Source organism: Coptis chinensis, chromosome 4 (genome assembly GCF_015680905.1).
Source record: "Coptis chinensis isolate HL-2020 chromosome 4, ASM1568090v1, whole genome shotgun sequence".
NCBI classification, from domain to species: Eukaryota; Viridiplantae; Streptophyta; class Magnoliopsida; order Ranunculales; family Ranunculaceae; genus Coptis; species Coptis chinensis.
Window position 1 is genome coordinate 87,035,420 of NC_141459.1, and position 22,349 is coordinate 87,057,768.

The 22,349-nt window shown below is 39.2% G+C and overlaps 1 protein-coding gene and 1 long non-coding RNA gene across 2 annotated transcripts; one reads left to right on the top strand and one right to left on the bottom strand.

Annotated features, from left to right (window-relative positions):
- Positions 1-826: 826 nt before the first annotated feature.
- Positions 827-4,330, bottom strand: LOC147505378 (uncharacterized). The gene is made up of 4 exons (XR_015220590.1): positions 4,237-4,330; positions 3,637-3,780; positions 2,487-2,621; positions 827-1,015 (listed from the first exon to the last, which is right to left on the bottom strand). It is a non-coding gene; the product is annotated as an uncharacterized LOC147505378 (long non-coding RNA).
- Positions 4,331-19,234: 14,904 nt separating this feature from the next.
- Positions 19,235-21,017, top strand: LOC147505379 (Protein kinase superfamily protein). The gene has a single exon (XM_086557921.1). It carries the CDS (start codon positions 19,632-19,634, stop codon positions 20,622-20,624), a length of 993 nt encoding a protein of 330 aa, XP_086414047.1. The 5' UTR covers positions 19,235-19,631; the 3' UTR covers positions 20,625-21,017.
- The last annotated feature ends 1,332 nt before the right edge of the window (positions 21,018-22,349 follow it).

Here is a 22,349-nt window from a genome sequence, read left to right on the forward strand (position 1 = left end):
CATCGCAAAGATGAAGACAAATATATGAATAAAAATATAACAGTGCTTCACCTCCTCCATGGTGTGTGACGGAATGATGGATACAAAGAAATTGAAGAGTGAGTGAACAAAAATAGTTGGGAAGGAAAAGAATGGTTGGGGAGTGGGGAGATTATGGGTTTAGGGTAGGGCAAGAAGGAAATAATATTTGGGGTTCCATCCCTTCGTATTCTCTCCCTAGACTTTTCATTTTCTTTAACGTCTAATTAAATTATCAAAATATTAATTGCTAATTAAATACCATTTATGGTGGGGAGTACAATTCAAAATGGCGTGGAATTAGTTTTTTTAATTCGCCGCCACATGAAAAAAGGACCGATTACTCCTATTCAAAGGTGTTAAGCAACATGTTAATTTAAGGATAATATCGGTACTAAGAATTTACAAAGGGGTAAAAAGACCAAGTAGTCTCATTAATAAATATCTAGGTATTTGATTTAATTATTCATCTGTGGGTATTATGTGTAAGAAAAAATACCCAGATGAATTTAAGAGGCCAAGTTGATTATAGGAGATAGTACTAATAGAGATTTAATTATTTATACCAGCTCATATCTGCTCGAAGACATATTTTAAAACATTCAATACATTATTCATCAAATGTCCTTAATTGCGGGGGTATGCTCTCTTTCTCAACTCAATATTACGAAAGCTAGAACAGTAAGAGAGTGGTTTAGTAGTTATTTTTTATGAGGTGCTCAAAAGTATTGGCGACAATATAAAAAACACATAGATACATTAGTACAATAATACTACGATCTACACCTAAACATGAGCATGTTGAAATTAAGAAGGGAAACTTGGTAAGGAAAAAAAATTACCTATTTTTCTAACTTGAGCATCTCTTTAAAACAAACAGAGATACACAATCTGCTTCTGATCCCATCCTAAATCAATAGTGGACACCATCAATCACGATGCTTCATCTTGCAAGTCGACTCCCAAGATTCTCCAAACTCTTTCAGATCAAGAACATCTATGGATGGAAAGAACACATTGCATTTCAATGGGAAGTTTAAAGAACACACCTAGAGAATCTTTTTTCTTTTGTATCACGTTGACTGGTTAACAACAAGGGGATACTCAAGCAAATTTTAGATAGATGTCAAATCAAATTTAATTGGGTAATAACCCTTTTTCCATTAGTTGAAAGTGCAAAACAAAAACAAAATAACATATATATGACACAGGTGCCAGATCAAGTGAGCATAACACTTCACACAACCAAAAAAAGACAATAGGGTACGGTAATGACGTTGAGAAGAAGAATATCTATCTCAAGTCACCTAACAGTGATGTTGAACATAAAATGAATGATGAAAAATCTGTTACAATATTATTCATAAGAAGTCTTGAAAGCGTGAGAGAATAATCAAACCAAAGTTTTATTGAATCCATTTGTACAAAGGATTACAAAAGGAGAAGATATACTAATATTTTATAAGCCCACAAAGCGAAAAAGTTAGAGAATGATGTCGAGAGGTCGAAATAGTGATGGAACTATTCAATGTAGGGTGTACACATACCGAACCTTTAGGGATACTTTAATTCAAGATCAAAGAAATATGAAGTTCAGTCATTTTACATTTGTTTCATTGAACTCTTCACCGGTCATTAGGAATTATATGTTAATACACACTTCACGAATAAAGAACTCACTGCTGCAGACAGAAATAGAAGAGTCACACCACGAATAATATAATATTGAAATTATTGACTGTTTGCGTATGTTACAATTTGACTTTCAACAGAGCGATTGGTACACTCAATCGTAAGAAATTACAACTTTCAATAGTCTTAAGTTAAGTATTGAACAACAACATACATTATCAAAGTCATACAAAAACATACGTATTGCAATTATACGAAGCCATTATCGAAGCCAAAAAACAGATGCAAGCAGATTATTGCAAAAGCAATAAACATATTACAAAAACTATTTGCAATCGATACCAAACCTGTAAACTTTGCTGCTTGAACCAAGGTGACTCCTTGTAATGTTTAAGATGAATTCATTTTTTTAGAAAAAATATAAATAAATAACTATTACAGAATACATTCTCAGTAGTACCTGACATCACCTGGACAGCCTGCAATGACATAGAGAAACTTCTTAAATGACTCACTTTCTTTCAATGATGGACTGATCCCAACCTTAATCACTTCTTCATGATGATCTAAAGTCACCTTAACCATATTCACAATAACAATACTCATGAGCTTGAGCTTCTAAAACACATCATACAAAAGTAATAAATCATCAGGTTTGACCGTACCAGCTACATTAAACCAAATTATATGGAGCAAACTTAAATTGGGAAACTGATCGACAATCAAAAATTCACTTTGAGATAGCAAAACCGCCTTTTGTAAAATATAAATAAAAAATAAAAAAATAATAAACTCAAAGATCAACAACAAAAAAACTCATATGAGAAATTACATACCTCTTTCTAAACTCTCTTTCTCCAATAATCATGAATAACATAGCACGCCTCATACCATAGCACCTCGGTGCCAGAAACAACACGAATAACAAAATGATCGCGTTCTTTGTCAGTAAGCCATTGTTGTAAGTTTTCCTATAAGAAGTACAACATGCAATACTCACAAATGTATCTTAACATTAAAAGAGTATTTAACACGCTATATACTACCATTTTTCAATAAGCATTATACGCCATGTCTATGATTATTCCTAAATGATAAAGAACTATATACAAAATAGTGCAACTCCTCTATAAATCCACCTAAAAAGGTGATAATTTGCAAGTAACATTTAAGAAACCAATCTTGATGCTAATAGTCACTCGCATTCCAAGTAAAAGATAAGAATATCTTCATGTAAAAATCATGTATTCATGCATATCCACATAGAGTAAGCCCATATATCATTGTTCTTTAAAAAAAAATCTAAATAAACACCATCTGAGAGGTGACAGGATGCCAAACTACGCAAATATCATGACTATTATCTTATTTAGTCATTTAGATATCAAGGACACGCCCCATAATTAGCCCACATATATAAAAAAAAGGGTGAAACCTTACGGCACTAAAAGATATAAATAAAAATTAGCTTTAGACACACAATAGTTTTAACGCATTCTCATTTCTCAAGATGTGTTTAGACTTTTGACGTTATTAGCTTAACATGTAGATTCATAGTCAATATTTCTACGTCTTGGAAGTGGTCCTAGCGGTCACAGAGTCGACTCCAGGGATTTTTCTTTTTGCTATACTGAATAAGTTAAGCCAAAATCAATTGTAGAATTTAAAATGCATACACAGAGTTTCTAGCCCATAGACTTCTGTGTCTATAAATTGAGAGAGCTATATCTACAGTGTGATAACGCTTACAAGCACAGGTAATCTCTAGTATCAAACAAAGAGGAAAAGGGAACATTTTGAAGTTCCAAAAAAGAACCAGAGACCAAACCTTTGAGCACCATATAACTATACATGTAAATCTTCATATCAATGCGCTCATATCAAACACAGGACCTAATACAAGATTTTCTCTTCCAAAAGAGAAATGGCCAACCTAAAGAGAAATGCTTATTACATAATGCACATGAGCCAAATTATAAATATTACCCCAGGTGTGTATGTCTTGGTTTCGGGAGGGTCCTATTCATCTGGAACTTTCATGAACCTGTCAAAGTCATCCAATAAGTTCACGGCAATATATTCCTTGCCAAGTTTGTAGCCATGTGACTTTTCTTTCGCAAGCTCAACCTCCTGAAATCCATATTTAAGAAACGAAAAATTCAGTGGGACAATTATAACAAAGTGATTACTATCAATGCAGTAAGACCATAAAATTATAATTTAAATCAATTCAACACAAGTAAACTACATCAATCTTCAAAACAGATCAATTAGGTGGGAAGACAAAGGAGAATGCTTGATTGCATATCTAACATCATAACGTGATAGTTTACGACAGGAAAGTCAGCATCACCAAATACCATAATGGTACGTTTGATTATCTTTTAATTAGAAAGATGAACATAACATAACCATCCAACTCTCTCTTCTTTCGCAAGCGTAGCCATGTGATTCACCACCTTAAATTTCCCATAGAAATATAAACACATAGTATATTATACAAAATACCAATTCTTTTGGAAAAACAAAACTGAAATTAGTTGCTGATTCACGTTAATTCAAAGACAAACACATATGAATACCAACCTGAGTTGTATTGTACTCAATGAAGCAGTACCGACGGGTTTTCTCCATGTAGGAATCAACAGGCATCCATACACCATCTTCTTTAATATCCCCACTTCAATAGCAAGTGCTCGCCGCTTTGAATTTTGTGGACTTAAAGGGGTTTGGTTTTTCTTGAGCAAAGAGAAGAGAGGAATAAGATCAATTCGACCGATTGAAATCCGAAGTCAGGAAAGAGGAATTTTTACATTTTCTACATAACCGGAAATAGAGAGATATATGTTGGGTTTCTTTCCCTTCAGATTCTCTGTCTTTAGTTTTTTCATTTTTCCAAAGTAAAATTAAATTAAATGCATTTATGGTGCGTACTCTCTCTCTCTCTATTAGAGAAGTCAGAACGTACCAGTCTTTTCATTTTTTTTTTGCTAATTAAAGCCAATTAATCATATTTATTGTGCATACAATTCAAAATAAGAGGCGTGGATTTGAAATTTTAATTAACCACCACATGAAAGGACCAATTACTCTTATTCAAAGGTGTTAAAAAATACTTCAATTTAAGGACAAAATGGGTACATTAAATTTGCAAAGGGCCAAAAAGACGAAACAGCCCTTCTAAATATTATATGGGTGTTTTTTATTAAGTATTTATTCAGGGGTACTATGCGTAAGCAAAATACCCGGATGAATTTAAGAGGCCACGATCATTATAGGTTATACTAATAGTAGAGATATATACACAAATCACTCTAAATTTCAATATGTAAATTTTAATTTACTTATATGACACTCAGGGTTACTATCTAAGTGGTAATCACTACAAATTAGTGGTGAGGGACTAATATTCACATCCAATAAATATCAAACACGTGTCCAGCACAAGTGGAGCTACCAACCGACCTCCACCGCAAATTCCTTCAGGTCACCACATTGCACCCCGCACCCTCAGCTCGCTTCATAGCAACTCACACAAAGAGTACGATCTCTTCAGAGAGATCTACGTACTAGTTCGACTAACATAGCGGTCTCCAGAAGATCCACACTTGTTCATGCAATAACGGATAGTAACGTATGCCACAACTGTCACCATCGAGACCGGAGCTCCAGATGCGCACTCCATTACTCCACCACAACTCGCCATCATGGCTCATTAAATGACATCAAGTCTAGAACTTGACCTGACGCGAGAGAGGAGGAAGTGCAGGCAACTTGCCTATATAAAGAGAAGAGGAACTACGTCTAACTTGATTCAAGTTGCACCCAAGAACTTGGTACGTAGGCAGCTCACATCTATCGCGAACTCAGTCAAAACCAAATACAATCCACATTCCCATTTCCAATTAATTCCTATAAAGCTTACACCAAATCGACCCTTTACATTAATTGGTGCCGTTTGTGGCTCGATTTCTTGAGAAAACCAAACATCTTCAAAACTCAATACCTCAAGCCCATGAAGCATGGAAAGCCTACAAGAGCAAATGAAGACTCTGGTCAGCCAGATGGGTCCAATGAACGACAGCATCAACCTATTATGACAGGAGAACCTGACTCTAAAAAACCAGGTCGCAGCCCAGGGCCCAAACGATATCAAAGCTGAGGACGACATCAACGAAGTCAATCAGCAAATCAACGAGCTATCCCAGCGAATTGATCAGAGTGCCATTAAGCGCAACACAACTCAGATTGTCTAGAAGATGTTGAAGACGTACCGAGCTTCCCCGATCACAGTTGAGGTACTCAGTAAACCCTCTCATCAAGACTTCATCCAACCAAGGTTTGTGATGTATGACGGCAGCACGTTCCCCGGTCAACACGTAGCTCGCTACATCCAAAGTCTCGCACTCTATAGTGCTCAGGGGTGGGACCATTTGCAATGCCGCTTGTTCCCCACCAGTCTCAAAGATGGCGCTCTGGATTGGTTCTATACACTAGAACCAAATTCGATAGAAAGTTTCGAAAAACTGACTGACCAGTTCGCTGGCTAGTACGTTCACAACCGTCGCAAGGAGGCCGACCTCGATTCACTTTTCCAACTGTCTCAAAAGAGTGACGAATCAATCTACTCCTTCTTAGGACAATTCAAGATAGAGCTGTTGTCCATGGAGAGCGGCCTCAAGGAGTCCTTCGCCACCTTAGCCTTCACCAATACTATCCAGAAACACTCCTGACTTATCCAGGTCACTAATGAAAGAGTGTCCTAAAAAACTAGATCGGAAGACTTCTACACTCGTGTGAACAAGTATATCAAGCTGCAGGAAGGGCTAAAATGTGAAGGCAAAAAAGAAGAGGTCACGACCATCACAAACACCACCCCATCCTCCAATAAGCGAAACAAATAGCAAGGACAGAGGTCTGGCACCAGAGCGCACACCAAGTGAGAGTTCGTTGTCCTCACTTGATCTCCCAGTTACATACTGGAAAAGATCAAGAAAGCGTCCTACTTCAAACCTGAGGTGAATCGACCAAATCATACCCCAAGCAAACCATACTGCACTTTTCATAAAGCGAAGTATCATGAGACAAACGAGTGCTGGGGGCTGAAGCATTATCTCCAGGACCTCGTCGAAGCTGGGCATATCAAACACTACACTGATACTGCAGATGGAGACCTATGCCACAAGTTGATGGCCTGCACAGAAAGGAGTAGAAGCCCAGCTCGCGGTAACAACAACCAAAGTCACTCTCGAGCTCGAGGACGCTCTATGGAGCGGTCTTGACATGAACACCGCCAACACTTTTCCGATAGAGACACCAATCGAACCATCAACATGATCACCTTCATTCCAGGATGATTCTGCCACGTCCTCTAGGGAGAAGAGGAGACGAGTTAGCGCTCTCCAAGAGGTTTACCGATTCTCCTCGCAAGCAGCCCCCGTCCAACACACAAGCAGCCACAACTCAAGAGATATAACATTCACTAAAGCCGACCTCAACAAGGTGTGCCTCCCATATAATGAAGTTCTGGTTGTCCATGTCAAAATCAGCGACTAGACAGTCAAACACATCCTGATAGATCCAAGCAGCTCGTGCGATATCTTGTTCTACCAAACCCTCAAGGAGATGAGCATCCCCAAGTCGGTTATGATAGATTCCATATCCCCCCTCTATGGCTTCAGATCTTCTCAGCAGATAAGCCCGTTGGGGCTTCACTCAAAAACAAGGGAGAGATTGATCGCCCAAACCAAGTTGGCAGAATACTTCATTGCGGAAGTCAAAACCTTTGCTAAGTCCCCACCTCCCAAACTGGCGAAGGAGAATGTTATAGACTCAACCAAAGGAGTATTTTAGAAGCCAAGACCCCAGAGATCGCCCAAGAAACTCAAGAAAAGGAGGCACCACAAGATACCAAGGCCCCAGAGGTCGGTCATCCCACTAGTGCGGCTACTCAACCCGAACTTAAGGAGAAGTTCAACCTAAGAACTGAAGACGACCCTAAGTTTGTTTATGTAGGAGCTAACATTGATCTTACTCTCAAGGCATAGCTTGTAAGCATTGTATCTTTGAATAAAGATGTTTTTGCTTGGTCGTACATCGATGTCCCTAGGATTGATCCTAATATTGCATGTCAAAAATTAAATGTCAACCCAAATGCTAAACCCGTTCGCCAACAACCTAGAAAACTATCTCTTAGGTTCCCAAAAGCAGTGAATGACGAGATCGAGAATCTCAAAAAAGTTGGCTTCATTAGGAAGGTGGAGTACCTCGACTGGATTGCTAATATTATAGCAGTCCCAAAAAAGAATAACACAATTTGCCTCTGCGTAGACTTTACCAACCTAAACCAAGAAACTCCTAAAGATAGTTTCCCCTTGCCACAACTTGTCGACTAGACCTGTGGCCACAAACTCCTGTCATTCATGGATGCCTACAGTGGCTACCACCAAATCTCATTAGCCAAAGAAGACCAAGAAAAAACTTCATTCGTAACAGAACAAGGCATTTACTGTTACAACGTCATCTTATTCGGTCTGAAAAACACTGGAGCAACCTATCAACGGTTAGTCACATATATGTTTCAAGACATGTTAGGAGATATCGTGGAAGTCTACATAGATGACATGGTCATCAAAAGTAAGAAAGCAACATATCATCTCAATTAGGCGTTCTCCTGACTACGCCGAACTCAAATAAAATTGAACCCCGAGAAATGCCTCTTTAGAGCGTCATCTGGGAAATTCCTAGGGTACCAGATCTCCCAACGAGAGATCAAAGCTAACCTATACCAGATTCGAGTGTTCTTGGACATGCCTGACCCCAAGACAAAGAAACAGATACATAAACTATCAGAAATGGTGGCAGCTCTAAATCGATTCATATTGAGAACATCAGACAAATGCCGTCCTTTCCTACATATTCTCAAAAAGAGCGAACAATTCTCATGGAGCGAACAATGCCATCAAGCGTTCTCCACTCTTAAAGATTACCTATCAACCTTACCCGTTCTGGCAAAACCAACAGATGGTGAAACACTGGGGCTATACCTAGCCTTATTTGACTTTGCTATCAACTCAGTTCTCTTCAAAAAGGAAAAGGGCATAGAAAAGCCGATCTACTTCACAAGCAAAACATTGTTACTAGGGGAGAAAAACTACTCCCACCTCGAAAAAGTCGTGTTGGCATTACTATACTTAGCACAAAAATTCAAACCATACTTCTAGGCACACCCAATCAAAGTGCTCACCGAACTCCCATTGAAAAAACTTCTCCTCAAAACCAGCAAGACAACTCGCATGACCATGTGGGCAGAAGAACTCAGTGAGCATCACATTGAGTTCACACCAAGAACTTCTCAAAAAGGACATGTTGTTGCTGATTTTCTGGCCGACTTCCCAATCAATGACCTAAACTGGGAACCAGAGGTCAACATCCCTTCCACTAAACCACATGACAATTCAGTGTGGTTAGTCTTCGTAGATGGAGCTAGCAATCCAGGTGGAAGCGAGATTGGGGTAGTCTTAATGTCCTCAGAGTGCGCTATGGTTGAAAAGTCAGTTCGCATCGATTTTGCGACCTCCAACAACGAGACTGAGTACGAAGCCCTGATCATGGGTCTCCAAATCGTTGCAGCTCAGTGTCCAAGAGATCAAGGTGTTCAGTGACTCACAATTAGTAGTTCGCCAGATCGCCAAGGAATACGCCACCAATGAAGGTAACCTCTCTAAATACCTTCAAATTGGGCATCAAATTCTTCCTTTTTTCAAGAAAACCTCCATCCACCATTTTCTACGGGAAGAGAATCGTCATGCTGACAATATAGCTTACCTCGCTACCCAAACACTGAGCTGCGACCCTAGACAATTACTCATCGAAGTAATTGACCGACCTACTTACCAAATAGAGCATGTTCTAGAGATTAGCGACCTATGCCCACTTTCAAAAGACTGGATTAGTCAAACTTGGATGCAACCTATCATAGATTACATCCAACAAGGAAAAACACCTCTAGATCGCAACAAGGCCAGACAAGTTCAGTACCAAGTAGGTCGTTACTGCCTGGTCAACAACAATTGCAAGTTTTTCAGAAGGTCCACTAGAGGACCCCATCTGAGATGCATAATCCCAAAATAGGGTCAGATGATCCTTGCAAAGATCCATGAAGGAGAATGTGGGAATCACATTGGAGGTCGCTCTTTGGCACACAAAGCTATCTCACAAGGATACTTTTGGTCACGAATGCAGATCGACGCCAACAAGTACATGTTGAGATGCATCAAATGCCAGACATTTGGCCATAACATCATTAAGCCAGCTCGCGAATTAATCAACATTTCCAGCCCATGGCCATTTCATATGTGGGGCTTGGATATTATGGGCCCGTTCATCCCGCAGAAGAGCACAGGTTTTCAATTCGTCCTAGCTGCAACTGACTACTTCATCAAATGGGTGGAAACGATCCCCCTGGTCCACGTCAAAAAGTCCAATGTCATAAACTTTATATGGACCAGCATAATCACTAGGTTCGGTCTACCACACACGCTGGTTATGGACAATGGCTTCCAATTCAAATGCAAAACAGTCAAGGAGTTCTTGGCAAACTGGAAGATTGTTCAAGCGTTCTCCACTCCCAAGTACGCTCAAAGCAATGGTCAAGCAGAGACAAGCAACAAGGCAATCTTGGAAAACCTTAAGAAAAAGATTGAAAATAATAAAAGCCAGTGACCCATACAATTAGAGAACATTCTATGGGCTTACAAAACAACAGCTCACTCTAGTACGAGTAAGTCACCATTCTCACTGTGTTACGGTACTGAGGCTGTTATCCCTTCCGAACTGACAGTTATAACAACTCAATTTGAGATCGTCAAATCTGGACATAACGACTCTATCCTTGCTCGAGAAGTCGATCTGCTCGAGGAATGCCGCGACTTAGCCGCCTGCATTCAAATGGCCTCCTACCACCAGACTTTGAAAAAGTCATATAACAAACGAGTGCACCCTCAAAGTTTTCAACCTGGCGACCTAGTCTTGAAAATGACTAACAAGGACTCGAAATTGGCACCAACATGGGAGGCCCTTACATAGTGGAACGAGTCGTTGACAATTCAGCATACTAGATAAAAACTCAGGACGATCAGCTATTGCCGCGTCCTTGGAATACTTACTTGTTAAAAAAGTTTTATCAATAGATGATGTTACTTATTTAAGTTCTTACTCTTCTCACTATTACTGTGCATACACTCCTTACTTGTATCATTACAAATTAGTCTTTCAAGTTCAAAAAGAGAAGTACAACTCACTCACTAGAGCACCAGACTCACTCGGGTCACAACGCTCTCTTGAGCAGCACGCTCACTCAAGCTATAAAGCTACATAGCGTCATACTTCTCACTAGTTGGAGACCTACACTTCTAGGGTCAACTCAGTGTAGAACGCTCACTAGAGCAACATGCTTACTCAAGCTAAAATGCTTACTTGAGCAACTCGCTCTCTAGAGCAGAACGCTCACTAGAGCATCCTACTCACTCGAGTCCCAACGCTCACTTGAGCAGCATGCTCACTCGAGCTCCAAAGCTACATAGCGCCACCACTTCTCACTAGTTGTGGACTTATACTTATAAGGTTAACCCAGTGCAGAATGTTCACTCCAGCTCCAAAGCTACATAGCACCAACACCTCTCACTAGTTTGAGACCTACATTTCTAGGACCAACTCAGTGCAGAACCCTCACTAGAGCATCTGACTCACTGACGCTCACCGGGGTAGCACACTCTCTCGAGCCACATAGCGACCTTTTTTTGAATTGAGCTACAAAGGCTCATCAGGTTTAGGTTCTAAGACTCCATCTAGGCCTAAACACTTGCACTAGCTACAAAGCATCCTAATGCTATAGTCTATTTATACAGTTAAGACGCATACCTTAAAGCTTATTGTCAAATTCACACAGAGTGCACAACTATATGTCAAATTCAAATTTTCCACACAAGAAGGAAATGAGAACAACAATTTCACCGAGCATGCATTATATAAAACCAAAATGTGAACTACCTTAACAGACTCTAGAACCCAGTTCATAAACGAACCGAGTTGTCGGGTCATCCCCGAAAAACCAACTCGGTTAGAACACAAGCATAACCATCCCGAACTGTCCAGAACATCCTAGGAAACCAGTTCGGCCATATATCAAAACAAAAAAATAATAATAATAAAGCAAACTACCCGGACAATCCCAGGAAACCAGTTATAATGTATACTTCCCAACTGCATCAATTCAAAAACCTCGCAACTCTCAAAGAAGAAGAAGAAATCAGACAACATTGTTCAAAACCTCGGTTTGCAAAGGCTCCAAGTCATCAAGTGCAGCATTGCAAGCATAAGTGGGCAGAGCGGCAATAGTGGGCTCCAGAATATCGACTGGCTCGTCAGTTTGCTCAGTAACAATACTAGTAGACGGAGCATTACTAGCATCTCCAGGTATGTCAATCACACTTGTACCTCGAGCCTCACTTTCATGCTTTTCTTTCAATTGAAAGTACATCTGCTCCAGTTCATCATAGTCTTGACACAAACCGTCATAGGCCTGCCGAGCCCTCTGAGCAACCCTTTTGCATGTCTTGCCATACTCTGTAACAGTAGCCAGCTTCTCTTTCAGCTCTTCCACAGAGTTGCCCATCACCGACTTCTCCATAACGACACTATTATACATCTTCTTGAGCTCCTCCAGTTCCTTCTTCTCCGCCTCCTGAATGACTTGAACATTAGCCAATTCTTCTTTCACCTTCTCCAGCTCGCCCTTCCGACTGCACCCTTGCTAATTTGCACCATTTGCTTCAATTTCTGGTACCCAGCGGCAGCTACATAAGAAACATCAATGTTAGTTCCAACCATAAGGCAAAAAGAGAACTAAAAGGCTTAATGCTTACCAAACAATAGGCCATGTCATCCATGGTTCTCAGATTCTCATCCAAATCTTTAGCTTCCAGCTCTTTCCTGTCACGATCCAACACAACTCCATCCAATATACAACTAGCAATGGGTGCTGACCTAAAGGACCTGAAGCTATAGTTTGACCTTTTAACCGCGTGCTTCCTTCCCGTCTTCTCGCTAACATAGACGAGGTTATGATCAAGGTCGTCACCCTTGCTCCTCACAGAGGTCGTCTTACCATCGTCCCTGGCAACGACCTTCCCCTTACTACCCATTTCAATTGAACTCATACCTTTTTTCAAAATTTTCAAGGTCGAGCCTGCTAAGGTCAACCTGCTGCATCAACCTTGAGTTTTGACCTCCCCTTCCCGCAGATTGGTCTAGCACCACGCCACCACTATGACCCACAGAGCGGTCAGCAATCCTGGCCAGCTTAGCAACCCTAGAGTCCGGGGTATTAGCTTTCCTCTTCACCGAGTGACAAAGCTAATGTCCTCCAATTCCAGTGAAGAGCCCTCCTTAATCCTCTCCCTAGGAGCTAAATCAAGACCTTCACCACCACTTCTTCTCTCAGGTCACCTGGTTGACACACCACCAGATCTTGAGGCACCCGCGCCTCCACCAGCTAGTCCTTGACCACCCCGAGTTCCTTGCCTCCCTCGTCACTATGCCACTATCTTCTCTATCCATACTCGAATTTGAAGACGAATTAATATCAATCAGACCACGAGCTCTCTTCTTTTGCTTCCTCCTCTTCAACCTAATCTCCCGACCTCCCTTCTCAACAAAATAGTTCGCTACCTCGGGCAGCCTCTCCAATTTCTCAGCACGACTAAGACGGGCAAATTCTTTGATCTCCCCATGCCTGGTTCGCCTCATAATAACGACCTCTACACAAACAAAACAAAATCATATCATAATCAAAATCCGACATTAGTACATCAAAACAAAACACATTACACTCAAACGTACCAACAAAATTACAAACCCTAGTGTTTACACTACTTCCACCCACACAGTAGTTCCCAATCACCAGCAGCGGCCTCTTTTCTCAGGGTTCATTACTAACCCCATCCAGAATGCTAGACTTCCTAGCCAAGGTCTGCAAACGAAAGTTATTGGCACGAGAACACTTCACAGCAAAGTGTTTAACAACATCAACGACCTCAATACGATAATTGATGATAACACTTTTGTGGGATAAAGAATTGAAGTTTCTTTATCCATTTTGGTACTAACTCAAGTTCGTTACTCACGTTCTTCGTGTGTATTGTTAGAGTAAGGGTTTCATTCCAACTTAAGACTAGGATAACATTATAATTAGAATTTGTTCTAGGGAAACTAGTGAGAAGGATTTTTGATGGTTGAGTAATATTAAAACTACTTACCTTGATTTTAGATATCTTAAGTTAAAAGTTACATAAACATGCACCACTAAAAATAGAAATGGATAGATGGAAAGGTGTGGAGAGTTAAATCCACTCATGTGAAGAAAAACCTTTATTGTTTGAATCTAGTTTATTGTATCTCTAATCTTTCTTGGAATTCATAGACAAATCTTAATAAAGATTAGAGTTTGATCCCTAACAATATGTTATTATCTCTAATATCATAGTGCTAGTATGAGAAACAAAAGCAATGACTTATCTCTAAGAAATCACCTCAATTCCTAACTAGACTCTACACCAACTACCATTTTGGGGTAGGATATAAAGTCTAGCTTATTTGTCCTAAATAAATAACTATAAATCAATAAGAAAAGTTGTTCCTCACATGAGAATCATTAACCATCCACAAATGAGGGTTTTAGCTCATGGTCCTTGGAGTTGTATGCAATATGTTTGATTATATGATAAGTTTAAAAGAAGAAGAGTGTAAATAACTAAATTTAAGCTTCAAAGAACAAGATTTTATTTAGAGAAAAACTAAAGTAGCCATTAACACTATTACACACACAAAAACTAAGCTTAGCTAAAAATGAAAAATAATTGAACATAGAATGAATGCTCTCATTTACCAATTCACTACATATAAGAGCATTCTCTCTTCCATCCCACGTGAAGCCCCCTCCCACATTAAATTCCATCCTATCTAAAACTAAATCAAGACAAAATAATCACTATTACAAGAATCCAAAGTTAAGTCTTGCTAATTAATGAGATGCAAGGTGTCATGTGGTGCCAATTATTTGTTTGACTTATGAGCTTGACTTGGGACATGATGACTCATCTAATCTTGTAGCCCCGCAAGGTGGGTCCACGTGTTGTGTCCAATGGCGGGCCGACCTTTTGGCATTTTTACAATTTCCTGCCTTTGCATAGAATTCATCGGACTTATCGTCTGAGCAGCTTACTTGCCGAATTCAGAGTCCTGGTTCAAGAGATATATGCTTCGGAAGTTTGATGCTTCTGTGCACGTAATCCGTTTCTGACTTGATTCTATCCTGTTTGAGTCTTTGGGCTTTAGTTCGGCTTTGTAGGGCTTCAAATGGGCTTAATCAAAAAGCTTTATATATACTCACTATTCCGTGCTTAAATACTGGCTTTATCATTATTTTTACGTTGGTTGCGTAAACCTGCAAAAGCACGAAAATACGAATTATTTCATGATTATTAAACACATAATTAACCGAAATGTTACGTCTCTACTTGGTTTTATAATACAATTTTGGGTGCTTATCAATAATCACCACTATCGTTCAACATATCAAAAACCCTAAACAAACGCCAAGTATTACTAACGAATTGACAAGGCGCTTTCTCACAAAAATTTAAAAACTCGCAAGTTAACTTAGACAATGGCAACCTCATCCCAGCTCTCAGTTGCCTGATAAGCACCTAAAAGTGTAGTTTAAACCCCTTAATAGTATTCTATTTAGGCCAATTATGTTTATAATAAATAAAAGTTAGTACTGTTTACGTGTTTTTGTGTATTTCAGGTATTGAAGCTGTTTATGTGCTTAAAGACGCCATTTTGCATGGAAAATGAGTCAAGATGATTTCTAGAAGAGTTCTATGTTTAAAGCCAAAGAATCAAGAAGAAAAGGTCTTCTCAATCCCAGTCAAAGCTGGGAAGTCAAAATCAATTCAGGTAGAAAAATGACTAAAAGCCATTAGAACTTCAAAAGGGCGTATATTTGGACTCAAATCTCGGAATTGGGTCAAAATTACCAGCTAAGAATAAACATTACAATGGACCTAGTCTTGTCCCAATCAAAGCTGTAAAAGTGGATAAAAGGGGCACTGAAGTAATTTTTAACAGAATTGGCCTTTTTAGGCTTAACCTAATAGACTTTGGGCTCACATTAGAGGCCCAAAGTCTAGCCTCCAGGCCTATGCACAAAAATGTAACCCTAATCTTCTCCTATAAAAAGAGGATTAAGGCTTAACCTAACTAAGCTACTCCCCCATTAGTTTAGTAGTAATTAGGGTTCTCTCTCTCCCCTTTGAATTCTTTAGTTTAGTTTAGGTTTAGGGTTAAGTAATTAGTTGTAATATAGCCTCCATTAAAACCCATTCAATAAAGTTTTAGTATTAAATTCTCTTTATTCTTATGTCTTCTTATTATTGTTTAAGTAGTTTCAATCCGATGACACAAGGCTAAACCTCCATTAGAGGGGGTTAATGAAGCCACGTGAGGATGATAACTAATTAATATAGTTATTGTTTTGTATAGTGTTTCAAGTTTGATTCTTATGATTGTTTAGAGATAAAATTATAAAAGTTGAACTAGAGATTAGAAACCCCATGAAAGAGATTTGTGGGGTGCAGTGCTAATCTTTCACGCTAGTAAAGCCATGATCAGAGATGACTTGGTATTCACTAGGGATCAAGAAAAATGATTCGATGACTAAACTAATAGTCAATCGAATCGCATGGTGGATTAACCTTCTCTATACCCTTCTCTCATCAATTAAATTCACTGTTTTAGCATCATAATTTACTTTTTTCCTAGCATATTACTCTCATCATTAGTGATTAGTTATTTTCTATACTTATTCGTTAAGTGTTTGAGAAGCAAGAGTGGAACGACCTCGTGACTCATCTATGTTATAGATTGTGTTATGAGAGTAGATTAGAATTAAGTATTTATAACATTAAAAGCAGTAGCAAAACTATTATTTTTAATGAGAAGCAATGCCCCTCACAAATAACTACCCCATAACCCCTCGGAACGAACTCTGTACTAAACACACTTTCTACAGCACTCAGGTCGTGGATTTCCAGGTCGCTCACATGTATATCGTACGCTTCCCTTAAATCTACAAAGCTATTTACAACACTTTTATCTACAATCCTAGGCGGTAAACCACTAGCTAGACGATGAAGCCGCACCAGAACTCGCACTACTTATACAACAACAGAGTCAGATTTAACATCTTCCTCCACACTTTCAAACCCTAACGACTCCTCTCTCACCTCATCAGATCGGGTATCATCCGAATCAGACATGGTTGTACTTATTTACCTTTCCTTTTACAAAACATAAGATGTACTATACACAAACCTAGCTACCAGCTGCAGAGCAAATGAGAAATGAAAAATGGCATAAACTAACCTGACTTTTTAACCATTTTCCAAATGCTGAAGAAATGAAGAAGCAATGACCATTCTGATCTCCAAAATCATTTTATCTAAGAAAACCTTTCAGTTCCCAACGCACGCCATCGTTATCCTAAACCCTAGAGTGACAAGTACTCTTATGCATTGTCTTTTCAAATCTCCACAAAATGAGGCGGTTACTATTCCTGGTTAAAACCACTCACATCCTCACATGTGCCATACATGTGTTATCGAACTCTCTTAGCAGCCCGCTCTGCTGAACATAACGACCTACTGAGATAGGGCTATATGAGGGACTAATATTCACATCCAATAAATATCAAATACGTGTCCAGCACATTGCACCTCGACCGCAAACTCCTTCAGGTCGCCACATTGCACCTCACACCCTCAGCTCACTTCATAGCAACTCACACAAAGAGTACGATCTCTTCAGAGAGATCTACCTACCAATTCGACTAATATAGCGATTTCCATAAGATCCATACTTGCTCATGCAATAACAGTTAGTAATGTATGTCACAGTTGTCACCATCGAGACCGGAGCTCCAGATGCGCACTCCATTAAACTCACCATCATTGCTCATTAAATGACATCAAGTCCAAAACTTGACCTGACGCGAGAGAGGAGGAAGCGCGGGCAACTTGCCTATATAAAGAGAAGAGGAACTACGTCTGACTAGATTCAAGTTGCGCCTAAGAACCTGATACGTAGGCAGCTCGCATCTATCACGAACTCAGTCAAAACCAAATACAATCCACATTTCCATTTCCAATCAAGACCTGTAAAACTTACACCAAATCGAGCCTTTACATTAGTGATAGAAGCCATCAAGGAGAATTGGTCTTATTTTGGATTCTATCAACTTTGGAGGACAACTCCATGATGGAACTTTTCGTTTTGTACCTATTAAGTGATGTCACAAGAAAACCTAGATGGCTTCTTCATTGGCAGATAAAGAATTCTCTATAGTTAGTAAGAACTCAAATTAGGAACTTGCTCTATGTAAGCAAATCTTTGTGTTTTACGTAACAAATGCAAATCTTTGCAAGTATTTTCTAAAGCATTTTTTTTTTTTTTGCTAAAAGGTAATTGTGTATATAGCAAAAAGAAAAAGATACAGTTATATCAGGTGAGAGACTCTTATAGCCCCTCCAACATTACAACGATTTAAGCAATAAATCTATAGTAGGTGAAGTGTTGGTTCTCCATACTATGTAGGAAATCTGGTCTGTGAGACAACCATTGTTGCTGCCCATTCGCTAATGTTGCTCCTCTTTTGGCACATTTATCTGCTCCGAAATTCACTTCTCTCCATGTACTAGTGAGAATGATATTTGCTTTGGTCTTGAGTCTATTCCATTCTCGCTTTGCATCTCCAATGTACCTTGCTTTTCCGGAAGGCTTGAATTGCGACTTTCGAGTCTAATTCTACCACAATTCGATCCCACCCCAACTCGATAGCCTTCTTAACACCTTCAACAATTGCAATTTGTTTTCAGCCACATAGTTGGTTGTAATCCCGAGACCTCCTATGAGTGTTCCTATCACCCGCCTGTGTGAATTTCGAAAGTCACTCCCGGCCAAAGATCCCTGGATTTCCCCTAGCACAACCATCTATGTTCACCTTTAGAAAACCTTTATGGAGGAAGAGACCAATAACATTCCATAATCCTAGGTGCTCTTCTGAGTTTATTTTGCAGGCCCAGAGTGTGCAAAGTGGCAAGTTCTTGAGATGTGTTGTCCATAGTTCCAGCTGATTGCATGTAGGCTTCTAGAATTGCTTTTCTGATCTGTGCTCTTACATAGCTGTCCTTGACCTGCACTTCATCGTATAGTCTCTTGTTTCTTGATTTCCAAATGTGTACTAGGCACGTGATGGCTGCTGCAGACCATATATCTCTTGTTAGCGGGCTTCTCTTCTTGCAAGCATTGAGAACATCATTCCTTGAGTGAATAGTTCCCTGAATATAGAAGTTCTGTTTGAGATATTCCCAATGTTTCTGTGCAAAACTACAATCAAAGAGTATATGTTCTTGAGTCTCTTCATATTGCTTGCACATGCAACAAATTAAATTTTGACTGAATTTTGACTGAACATACCACTAGATTTTATCATTTTAACATGTGAACACACGTGCCCGTTTACTAGTTAAATTAAATTAGACATTAATCTATAAGAAAACTGGATGAATTAAGTATGCTTTTCTCTTAATTATATTTTGTTATTTTATTTATTAGATAGGAAGGCAGCCAACCAACGTCTTCCTAAGCTTACAAACTAGAGTTCAAAGTTCAAACCGTCTTACCAATCCACCAAAGATTTTGAAGTGGAAACGTATGCATTAAGAGATACCATCTTTTTCTCCCACCTTTCCTTTTCATCCAACTTTTCTTCTTACCTTAAATAAAAATCTTAATTCCACTCTCTTCTCTAGCTATAACAAAAATACAACAGACATTAAATTGAACAACACCATCATTCAAACATGAGCCATGGAATTACAATTGCATATGACCTCTCCATTGCACTTGTTTGCACCTTTGCTCTTGTGCTTAGTATTGTTCTAATAATCATTTGTAGGAAAAGACCTGTAGAACCCAAAGAAAAGCTCGAAGTCAAGCTTTCTGCTCAACCCTGTCCACTTGTCGATGTTCACGTTGCAACCGATGGGTTCAATCCTCATCGAATCATTGGTGAAGGTCGCTTAGGGACTGTATATATTGCTATATCATCAAATGGTGATGCATTTGCTGTAAAGAGGATCAATTCAAGGTTTGTATTAAACAATGCTGGATTTGGTTTCACATCAATATTGAAATCACTCTCATTAGCCCATCACCCTAATATAGTTCCCATTATCGGCTTCTCCGAGGCACCAGGAGAAAGAATAATCCTAATGGAATTCATGGGCATGAAGAGCTTGGAGTTCTATCTACATCAAAATCCATTAGGTGCACATTCTCTTAATTGGGGTCGTCGCTTGAGGATCGCTGCTGGAATAGCACGAGGTATCGAATACTTGCATGAAAGCATGGCTCCTTCTGTTGTCCACGGTTGCGTTAAACCTTCAAACATCTTAGTCGATGTGAGTTTTTGTGCTAGGATTTGTGATTATGGACTTTCATTCTTAGCACCCAAAGAGAGGAGAGGTCTTGTTGGGTATGTTGATAGAGAGTATTGGAGTGAGAAAGGGGCAGTATGCAAAGCAAGTGATGTTTATGGCTTTGGCACTGTTCTGTTAGAACTTCTAACTGGGAGAATGTGTGAAGAAGGATTGCTTGTCGAATGGGCTTTGCCTTTGATTAGAAATATGCGGATTGTTGAAATTTTAGATCCTAGCCTTCAAATTCCTTTTGATATGAAGCCTCTTATTAGATTAGCTAAGGTTGCTTCAGCTTGTGTTAGCAATACAAGAGTACATAGGCCTACTATTGTTCAAGTGGCCGCTATATTGAACAATTTGGAGAAACAACTATGAATTTTCGACTGCACAACTTAGTTCGAAAATGAAGCATCCTAGGTATTGTATTCGACTCTGGGCCTCTTGATCGATATTGATCTTTGAACATAGCATGACAATCATAAGTTAATTATTTTCTTTTTGTGACAAGTGATAAGATAGAACCAAATTACAATATCGGGAGATGAAACAACCAGGCGCATTCATAATTAAATATGCAAATTTGGCCGGTGACTCGGTCTAATTTGTCTACTGGCCGGTGACTCGGTCTAATTTGTCTACTGGCCGGTGAGTGGAAGTTTTGTTTCATGCTGAATTTATAAATTTTCTTGTTCGTTTTTGTACTTTGTAGAATTCTAGCTTGTGTGAACTTGTACTTTAGTTGACTAATCAAGATTTATTGACGGTTTACTTGACTTTCTAACCCATTATTTGTTAGGATTTCTTAAGCACTCATAAAAATCAAAACAACCATGCATTTATTGATGTTTCAAAATTCAAAGTAGTTAATTATGGAAAAAAACAAAATTCAAAGTAGCAATTACTTAGAATTTTGACCTATGAAAAAAATAATAAGTATGCATGATTTTCCAGTTGGATAATGTGGTTTGCATTTACATACATTCAGGCCGATATCAGTGATTATCGATTATTAGTAAGTCAATTATGTAGGTCGAATTAGTAGGTCCATATAATATTATTGTAAAGACTAGATTTCGTAATTAGTCTTACAACTTAAGATAATGGGATTGAGTTGTACATTTGACTGAGCTCGCGATAGACGCGAGCTGCCTACATATCCAGTTCTCTGGTGAACTAGAATCAAGTCTGATGTAGTTCCTATTGATTGGTCCTTTGAATAGGAAAATGGATTCATTGTGGAGAAGAAGCCATGCCCTTCTAGAGTTAATTGAGAAGCTCTCTCTTTAGATGATGTCTCCTCCTGATTTTATATCCCCTCTACTTAATGTGGTCTTGAATGAGCTTTAATGAGGATGCAATAAAGTGAATGGTTGTTGTTACATAATTGTTGTAACGTCTGCCTTTCCATCTTTGAGCGTTACAAGACCTGGTTGTGGTCTTGGTATAAGCGACCTGGTTGCGGTCATGATATGAGCATCATGGCAGGTCTTGGTATGAGCGACCTAGCAGGTCTTGATATAGTGAAGAGTTGTGCTGGACACGTGTATAATATACGTTGCTTGTGTATATTAGTCCCTCACATAGCCCCCTCTCATTAGATCGTTCCTATTTCGTAGGATGATCTGATGAGAGATTAACTCCACACGTGGGAAGCACATGGGTTACGTAATGATTGAATAAGAGAATGATATGATGATGCTTTCACAAGTACTAGATTAATCCTAGAAATGTAGGCCCTCAATTAGTGAGAAGATTTTAGCTCACGCGAGCGTTTTGATTTTTGCACTGAATTGATCTTAGAGGTATAGGTCATTAATTAGTGAGAAGATTGTAGCTCACAAGTGATCTTAGCGTTCTACTCTAGGGCGTGTTGGAGTTCGTGTGAGCATGTTATTATTGTGAGCGTAGGTCTAGGGACCTTTAGTGCTTAAGTAAGCGTTATGCTCAAGTGAGCGTAAGTCAAGGGATCCTTAGTGCTTAAGTAAGCGTTCTGCTCGAGTGAGCGTAGGTCAAGGGACCTTTTAGTGCTTAAGTAAGCGTTCTGCTCGAGTGAGCATAGGTCGAGGGACCCTTAGTGCTTAAGTAAGCATTCTACTCGAG

Bases quoted from the DNA above. Each gene is read 5' to 3' on its own strand.
- LOC147505379 (XM_086557921.1), top strand. From the start codon at position 19,632: ATGAGCCATGGAATTACAATTGCATATGACCTCTCCATTGCACTTGTT.